At 44.5% G+C, this 10,261-nt stretch overlaps 1 protein-coding gene across 1 annotated transcript in view; it reads right to left on the bottom strand.

The window, feature by feature from the left end:
• Positions 1 to 3,654: 3,654 nt before the first annotated feature.
• Positions 3,655 to 10,261, bottom strand: part of LOC138957835 (blue-sensitive opsin-like) — a 21,083-nt gene continuing 14,476 nt past the window's right edge. Inside the window, exons 6-7 of the mRNA XM_070328883.1 lie at positions 10,020 to 10,222; positions 3,655 to 5,174 (exon numbers count right to left, since the gene is read on the bottom strand). Of these exons, the coding sequence (XP_070184984.1) occupies positions 4,932 to 5,174; positions 10,020 to 10,222 (446 nt within the window). The 3' untranslated portion in view covers positions 3,655 to 4,931. The remainder of the gene's footprint in view (positions 5,175 to 10,019; positions 10,223 to 10,261) is intronic.

Below are 10,261 nucleotides of genomic sequence, written 5' to 3' on the forward strand. Positions count from 1 at the left end.
GGGGGGATGATAAATAGAGAGTGGGTCGGGTTTGAGGTGCGTGTGTTTTGTGTGTGTGTGTGTGTGTGTGTGTGTGTGTGTGTGTGTGTGTGTGTGTGTGTGTGTGTGTGTGTGTTTGTGCGCGCGCTCACTTATGTTTGCGTGTGTATGTATGCGTGCGTGTGTGCGTGCGTGAAGAACGCATATTCTTTACCAAACACATTTGACATACTTTGATGAATTTTCAAATCAAACACAACGACGAACGCAACCATAGACACGACAGACAGATCAACTTCCAACTGCGTGTAAACATAACACCAAACACCAACGAAACACAAAGCAACAAACTTCGCTGTTGTCTTTTTAAAACACATTTCTTCCCATGGAAACGATCGTAATCACAACAACAGGTAACCCAAAGGCTATCAATAAACACACGAGTCCATAATCACCAAACCACATTTCATATTAACACATCACAAACAAGACCGAACATATACATGTATTACACAGGCATGGGAATTGAAAAAAGTAAAAACGGCTGAAAATTTGTAAGTAATATCAAAGTCGACGGCGCGAAGCGCTTAGCCTTAGTATGGGGGTTCAGGGGCATGCCCCCCCCCCCCCCCCCCCCCCCCGAACATTTGTTTTCTCCAAAGAAACCAAATTGTGCAATTTGGTGTCATCTGAGCTCCAAATTTGCCATTAAATTCAGTTTTCAAAACAATTTTTGCCTCTCCCATTTATTTTTTCGGCGGAACAAAAAAACATTTCGGCGGAAATGTGCCTTTCGGCGGACAATTCCCATGCCTGATTACACTATCTGACATGTTCGCCCAACCACAAAACATTTTATTGTTAAAAGAAGCAAAGAAAACAGAGCTAAGACACAGAATGATACTACACATCACATTTTGTCCAATCACAATAAATGCACATGTCACGTGGTGGCTAGTAGCACTGTCGTCACACCTTCACCAGGACGAGAGAAAAACAAATCCTCGCGTCATTTAATACGTTCCTTTTTGAACAATTGTTTTTGATGAAGTGTCAGTGAAATCTCAATTTTCTCCAGTAAAGTATGCCTTACTCAAACCATGAGATTTCCATTACCGTTTTCTTTTCAGAGAACATTTGTCTTTGATGATTTAGTAATTAAGATTTGTTTTCATTTATCTAGTACAATCTGCCATGCACAAATCAGAAGCCTCAAAGTTTCATGTTCTTAAGAAAGACCAATAGTCTTTGATGACTTGCTGATAAGATCACACTGTCATGGACCTACAGCTGGACCCCCCAAAATGCCACCCATAAAAATTGCAATTAACTTCTGCATCTGTTCTACGAGTTGTTGAGTATTGTCAAACGTCCTACTGTTGACTCGATCACCAAATGTGGAACATTTTTGGAAAGACAATTTAATTCAGACCAATTGACCTAGGAAACGTAACATTTTGTGAAATGGTCGTGCATACGCTGACGTTAGTGTACAACAACTATAAAGTAATTCGCTCAACATATGTAGAAGTTCTTAGCACATGTGTGTGGCATTTGTGGGTTCACTCTGTACATCTGCCCTTGCTCCAACCGTGAGGCCTCCACTTGCCATGCTCTGTTCAAATAACAGGAGTGTTTGGTGATTTACTTTGAAATCGCAATACCACGAAGCTACTTCTGTCCCTGTCTCAGCCACGACTCTCCCCTTATCATATTCGTTTTGAAGAACAGTGATTAACTTTAAAATCAAAATACCATGAAGCTTATTCTATCCTAGTCCCATTCATGGGTATCCGCGTGCCATGTTCTGTTCAACATGTTCTGTTCAACATGTTCTGTTCAACATGTTCTGTTCAACATGTTCTGTTCAACATGTTCTGTTCAACATGTTCTGTTCAACATGTTCTGTTCAACATGTTCTGTTCAACATGTTCTGTTCAACATGTTCTGTTCAAAGAGCAAGAGTCTTTTAAGACACCTTTTAAAAGCTCAGAACTGTAACTCCACACAGGTTTTAGACGCGGAAATTGTCACTCGGAAGGAGAACCGCAAGTTGTTGGGCCAAGCACGGATCATTGAACTTTAAACCCCACTCACACATAGACGCCCCTTCTACTACGATGGAAAAGTGTCCGAGAGCGTGGCCAATCGTGGGCTAAACGTGGGAGGATCTCCATGAGCGTGGTTTGGTCGGGGTGGGATCTGCTAGGTCGGGAAACTGCACGCTCTTCCCACACTTATTTTTTGAACTGCACAAAACAAGCGTCGCCGGGTCGTGGCGCAGTACAGTCGTGATGTAGTTCTTTTTACAATTTGCCATGTGCTGGATTTTGACGACGATGTGCCCCGATTTGATAACTTTTCTTCAGATCGGAGTGATCGGCATGGTCTTTGTAAGTACGTAGAGCTGTGTGACGGGGGCCTTACTTGACACTTCCAATCATTGCTCCTCCGGCTCCCCTGTTAGTCAAACACTCGGCAACGTTGAGAGTGAAGTTTGCCTTTCGGCGTCCATTCGATAGATGAGACGATAAACACTTGCTCGTTGAGCTTTGCACGTTGAAAGCTGGTACGAAATAGTTTTATTTGTCTCACAAAATCAGATGTAGAAGTCTTCCACAGTTATACGATATGGCGTCGGCTTTGTCAGTCGAATGCTTTTCGCAGACACAGACATTGGAACCATGCTATGGATATATAGAAAGTGAACTAGCGACTCCCGGTTGAGGAAATAAAATGCACCTACGGAAACCATACAACTCCGGCTTTCGTCAATGAAAGTGATGCAGATAATGTTGGTTTTCAGGCGGGGATGTAGCTCTGTCGGTAGCGCGCTGGATTTGTATCCAGTTGGCCGCTGTCAGCGTGAGTTCGTCCCCACGTTCGGCGAGAGATTTATTTCTCAGAGTCAACTTTGTGTGCAGACTCTCCTCGGTGTCCGAACACCCCCGTGTGTACACGCAAGCACAAGACCAAGTGCGCAACGAAAAAGATCCTGTAATCCATGTCAGAGTTCGGTGGGTTATAGAAACACGAAAATACCCAGCATGCTTCCTCCGAAAACGGCGTATGGCTGCCTAAATGGCGGGGTAAAAAACGGTCATACACGTAAAATTCCACTCGTGCAAAAAAAACCACGAGTGTACGTGGGAGTTTCAGCCCACGAACGCAGAAGAAGAATGTTGGTTTTCAAAGATGTGTAGGGGCTGATTCACTGTAGTGGATTGCAATCTTACGCCATATGTAACAGCACTGGTTTCTATGTTTATGTGTAAAGTTACAGACACACGCACTATTTTATTTAAACATCTATTTTAGAACATAAATCCAAAAACAAAGAGACTGCCAACGTTCCAAAATCCAGAATCACAAAACAGGAAAGGTAGGTTGTTGGAACGTTTGTTATTGACAAAACAATACATTCACAGATATTTCGACCCAACGTTAAAAGACCGTTGGGTCGAAATATCTGTGAATGTATTGTTTTGTCAATAACAAACGTTTCAACAACCTACCTTTCTTATTTAATCTATTTTAGGCCATTGATTGAATGACAGATCTGAGGACCAAAATGTGGGGAGCACTGGAGGACCTGGAAAGAACGTCCATGTTCATGGCATCCTCCAGATTCCGAGTCTGACACAACCGTCGTACGAAGAAGAAGAAGAAGAATGACTTCAGAAAGTTCATTTTCAGTACGAGCATTCTTGTGACAACTCAGTGTCAATTTTGTATTGCCATTCGGTAGCTTCTATCATCGATTCGCTCACTCCACAAGTCGGCCTACGTACTTCAATCGGATACACACAACTGAGACGTATAGCGTAAATTTGACTCGTTGTCGCACAGTCTTCAGCTGGAGAAGTCGACATACATACATACATACATACATACTGGACAGTTACACCTGACTTCTAGCACTTGTGAGAGATCAGACGGAACGCTATTAACGAGAAAAAGAGTCCATCAGAAGACACTGTGAAGATTACAATAAACATTGGCCACGGTTTTGGGCTTAAACTGTCTTACTCTATCGATAAAACAAGTAACTGTGCGTTCCGATGCTGAGAGAAATCTATCTTGTTTTGTTTCGTAAGAACTGTTCCTTCCATTTTCCACATGACGCCGTATTGCCGGTTGTGATTTGTAGATTGCTGTTGCTGACATCGCCAAAGATGACATACAAGCTTTTTCTATTTAAAAAGTTATACTTACTATACACTATGCAGTCCTCGGTACAGATCATGCCGCCGAGGTCAACTCCTAACGCCGTTTCTCAACGGGACTTTTCCAACCGTTCGCAAAAGTTGACAAAATCTATTTCCTTGAACATAAATTGTCGTGAAGCTGTACAAAGCCGGGAAAAGTCAACACATCTTTAATTAGCACACTGCCACGGCTTTCAACATGTTTTTCTCGTTTAGCTGCTGGCCAATCAAAGCCAAACATCCGTCTCCAGGAGACCAAGCCTTGTTATATAGTAGAAGGCCACAGAGCTAAATTTAGCGTTGCCAGCACGAGAAACTATAGAGATACATCTATCTGCCATGCCGATGTTGGCCTTTGAGCTTCTCGGCCATAAGCACAGTGACGCACAACTTTCACTAGTAACGCCCAATATTGCGCACGCCCAGAGGTGTGACTCTCGGTTATAAGCACAGTTACGTTACAACTTTCAACCATGACGTCACAAATACCGCCTGCCACTGCGCAAGCCCAGAGGGATGACTCTCGGTTGTAAGCATAGTTACGTCACAAATTTCAACCATGACGTCATTACTAACGCCTGCTACTGCGCAGGCCCAGATGGATGACACCGCGGTCATAAGCATGGTTACCGGTCACACCTTTCAACTATGACGTCACAAGTAACGCCCGCTACTGCGCAAGCCTAAGAGGAATGACTCTCAGCCAAAAGCACAGTGACGTCTCAAATTTCAACCATAACGTCACTAGTAACGCCCGTTACTGCGCAGGCCAAGAGGGATGACGCCGCCATTGGTGGAGGAAGTGAAGTAGACACTTCCGGTCTCCGAGAACTGTGATTGGCCCACGTGGGAGTTACGCTGGATACGGCGCCGCCAGTTACGGCAGCAGCAGATGGTATCGATGAAGCGATCCCTGAACTTCTTGGTGGAGAAAAAGTAGACGAAGAAGTTGACGGCGTGTGAGAAGTCTGACAGCATGAAGGTAATCTGTGGGAAAGACATACATTAGAAAACGTTGTTACAGAATGCGAGAATTAAAATGAATAGAAACAGCTGTAACAGAGTGCGAGAATTACAATGAATAGAAACAGCTGTAACAGAGTGCGAGAATTACAATGAATAGAAACAGCTGTAACAGAGTGCGAGAATTACAATGAATAGAAACAGCTGTAACAGAGTGCGAGAATTACAATGAATAGAAACAGCTGTAACAGAGTGCGAGAATTACAATGAATAGAAACAGCTGTAACAGAGTGCGAGAATTACAATGAATAGAAACAGCTGTAACAGAGTGCGAGAATTACAATGAATAGAAACAGCTGTAACAGAGTGCGAGAATTACAATGAATAGAAACAGCTGTAACAGAGTGCGAGAATTACAATGAATAGAAACAGCTGTAACAGAGTGCGAGAATTACAATGAATAGAAACAGCTGTAACAGAGTGCGAGAATTACAATGAATAGAAACAGCTGTAACAGAGTGCGAGAATTACAATGAATAGAAACAGCTGTAACAGAGTGCGAGAATTACAATGAATAGAAACAGCTGTAACAGAGTGCGAGAATTACAATGAATAGAAACAGCTGTAACAGAGTGCGAGAATTAAAATGAATAGAAACAGCTGTAACAGAGTGCGAGAATTACAATGAATAGAAACAGCTGTAACAGAGTGCGAGAATTACAATGAATAGAAACAGCTGTAACAGAGTGCGAGAATCAAAATGAATAGAAACAGCTGTAACAGAGTGCAAGCGTAACAAACAAGAAATTCCTCCGAGGTAGGAAAAACACCCCCGTCAAAGGGAAATAACCTTCTCAGTTGGTGGCAGTGACTGAGTGAGAATGGTTATTTCCCTTTGACCATTAAGATGTCCCTCTATAAGTCCTTGTATAATTTTAATCCACCAATAACTCCCTAACCGTGTGTTTGACTGGTCCCAATGTTTGTAAGGACCGTCTCAGGAATGTATAGAACCTGTTCACCAAGTTTGGTGACGATCGGTCCGTTCATTCTTGAGATCTATATGCGAACACAAACAAACAAACACATGGACCGAATCCTATACACACCCCTATACCGGGGGTGTAAAAACAGAGTAACAGAGTGCATGAAACAAGTGAGCTAAATTTGGAGACACCCCCTCTATCTAACTCCATGCCTATACTCACACAACACCCCTACTCGACTGTAGTCTGTTGATACAACTACTGTTCGAGTTACTGCCCTTTGGACGGAGTTACTCTGCTGCATTAGAGTGATCTCCCTTGTATCATGGCCACTGTGCAGTAACGGAAGAAAATCTGCTCCTGTTGAAAACAACTCCAAGGTGTTTGTATGTTTCGAGCATGAATTATGGTTATTCTACAACCAACATAATGACGTCACCAGCTCAATATGCATGTCATTTGCATGGTCTTCGATGTTGGGAAGGTTGCACTATTGCAACCCTGACGCCCAACAAACCAATATCTACGCCAGACACCAAACCTTCTAGACACAACCTTGACACCCAACAAACCAATATCTACGCCAGACACCAAACCTTCTAGACACAACCTTGACACCCAACAAACCAATATCTACGCCAGACACAAATCCTTGTAGACACAACCCTGACACCCTACAAACCAATATCTACGCCAGCCAATTTTTCTGGACACAACTCTGACACCCAACAAACCAATATCTACGCCAGCCAATTGTTCTGGACACAACTCTGACACCCAACAAACCAATATCTACGCCAGCCAATTTTTCTGGACACAACTCTGACACCCAACAAACCAATATCTACGCCAGCCAATTTTTCTGGACACAACTCTGACACCCAACAAACCAATATCTACGCCAGCCAATTGTTCTGGACACAACTCTGACACCCAACAAACCAATATCTACGTCAGCCAATTTTTCTGGACACAACTCTGACACCCAACAAACCAATATCTACGTCAGACACCAATCCTTGTAGACACAACCCTGACACCCAACAAACAAAATATCTACGCCAGACATCAATCCTTGCAGACACAACCCTGACACCCAACAAACCAATATCTACGCCAGACACCAATCCTTGTAGACACAACCCTGACACCCAACAAACCAATAACTACGTCAGACACCAATCCTTGTAGACACAACCCTGACACCCAACAAACCAATATCTACGTCAGACATCAATCCTTCTGGACACAACCCTGACACCCAACAAACCAATATCTACGTCAGACATCAATCCTTGTAGACACAACCCTGACACCCAACAAACCAATATCAACGTCAGACATCAATCCTTGTAGACACAACCCTGACACCCAACAAACCAATATCTACGTCAGACATCAATCCTTGTAGACACAACCCTGACACCCAACAAACCAATATCTACGTCAGACACCAATCCTTGTAGACACAACCCTGACACCCAACAAACAAATATCTACGTCAGACATCAATCCTTCTGGACACAACCCTGACACCCAACAAACCAATATCTACGTCAGACATCAATCCTTGTAGACACAACCCTGACACCCAACAAACCAATATCTACGTCAGACATCAATCCTTGTAGACACAACCGTGACACCAAACAAACCAATATCTACGTCAGACACCAATCCTTGTAGACACAACCCTGACACCCAACAAACCAATATCTACGTCAGACATCAATCCTTCTGGACACAACCCTGACACCCAACAAACCAATATCTACGTCAGACATCAATCCTTGTAGACACAACCCTGACACCCAACAAACCAATATCTACGTCAGACATCAATCCTTGTAGACACAACCCTGACACCCAACCAACCAATATCTACGTCAGACATCAATCCTTCTGGACACAACCCTGACACCCAACAAACCAATATCTACGTCAGACATCAATCCTTCTCGACACAACCCTGACACCCAACAAACCATTTCTACGTCAGACATCAATCCTTGTAGACACAACCCTGACACCCAACAAACCAACATCTACGTCAGACATTAATCCTTGTAGACACAACCCTGACACCCTACAAACCAATATCTACGTCAGACATCAATCCTTCTGGACACAACCCTGACACCCAACAAACCAAAATCTACGTCAGACATCAATCCTTGTAGACACAACCCTGACACCCAACAAACCAATATCTACGCCAGACACCAAACCTTCTGGACACAACCCTGACACCCAACAAACCAATATCTACGCCAGACACCAATCCTTGTAGACACAACCCTGACACCCAACAAACCAATATCTACGCCAGACATTAATCTTTCTGGACACAACCCTGACACCCAACAAACCAATATCTACGCCAGACACCACACCTTCTGGACACAACCCTGACACCCAACAAACCAATATCTACGCCAGACATCAATCCTTGTAGACACAACCCTGACACCCTACAAACCAATATCTACGTCAGACATCAATCCTTTTGGACACAACCCTGACACCCAACAAACCAATATCTACGTCAGACATCAATCCTTCTCGACACAACCCTGACACCCAACAAACCATTTCTACGTCAGACATTAAACCTTCTGAACACAACCCTGACACCCAACAAACCAATATCTACGCCAGACACCAATCCTTGTAGACACAACCCTGACACCCAACAAACCAATATCTACGCCAGACATTAATCTTTCTGGACACAACCCTGACACCCAACAAACCAATATCTACGCCAGACACCAAACCTTCTGGACACAACCCTGACACCCAACAAACCAATATCTACGCCAGACATCAATCCTTGTAGACACAACCCTGACACCCTACAAGCCAATATCTACGTCAGACATCAATCCTTTTGGACACAACCCTGACACCCAACAAACCAATATCTACGTCAGACATCAATCCTTGTAGACACAACCCTGACACCCAACAAACCAATATCTACGTCAGACATCAATCCTTGTAGACACAACCCTGACACCCAACAAACCAATATCTACGCCAGACACCAAACCTTCTGGACACAACCCTGACACCCAACAAACCAATATCTACGCCAGACACCAAACCTTCTGGACACAACCCTGACACCCAACAAACCAATATCTACGCCAGACACCAAACCTTCTGGACACAACCCTGACACCCAACAAACCAATATCTACGCCAGACACCAAACCTTCTGGACACAACCCTGACACCCAACAAACCAATATCTACGCCAGACACCACACCTTCTGGACACAACCCTGACACCCAACAAACCAATATCTACGCCAGACACCAAACCTTCTGGACACAACCCTGACACCCAACAAACCAATATCTACGCCAGACACCAATCCTTCTGGACACAACCCTGACACCCAACAAACCAATATCTACGCCAGACACCAAACCTTCTGGACACAATCCTTGCCACCTCACCTGCTCAGCCAGCCTGTGATTGGCGTGGTCCTCAGTGTTGGGGGAGTATTTCCAGTAGTACCTCTACTCTCAACCACACCCTACATTAACCCTTCAAAACTTCCTCACCCCCCGAGCAACCCCGCCCCCCCCCCCCAACCCCCCTCTCCACCCCTAACCTTCTCACCTGTTCAGTTAGCAAGTAATGTGCGCGGTCCCCATGCAGCCATCGGGGTGCATATCTATTATGCCTTGTAGCTAAACTTACAACACCCTACCCTAACCCTGCAGACCCCCTAGCATCCCCCTACCCCCCCCCCCCCCAAAAAAAGAGAAGCAAATCAACAGCAAAAAGCATCAACACAACAACAACTACAACTAAAACCACCCCCCACCCCCCCCCCCTCCCCCCCCCCCCACCCCAAAAAAAAAACCTCACCTGCTCAGTGAGCATGTAATTGGCGTGATCCTCGGTTTGAGCGGAGTATTTCCAGTAGGGCTTGTAGACGAAGAAGCAGCAGTTGGGCAGGATGAGGATGATGAAGGTGACGCACATCATCAGCAGCATGATCGTGATCTGTCGCTGCTGCCTGATCTTCTCCACTGCCGGACCAGACATGGACTTGTAGCGGGAACTGGAATCTGTCAATCAACGTCAATCAAAAATGAAGGCGTGGCGTG

Source organism: Littorina saxatilis, unplaced genomic scaffold (genome assembly GCF_037325665.1).
Source record: "Littorina saxatilis isolate snail1 unplaced genomic scaffold, US_GU_Lsax_2.0 scaffold_350, whole genome shotgun sequence".
Lineage (NCBI taxonomy): Eukaryota > Metazoa > Mollusca > Gastropoda > Littorinimorpha > Littorinidae > Littorina > Littorina saxatilis.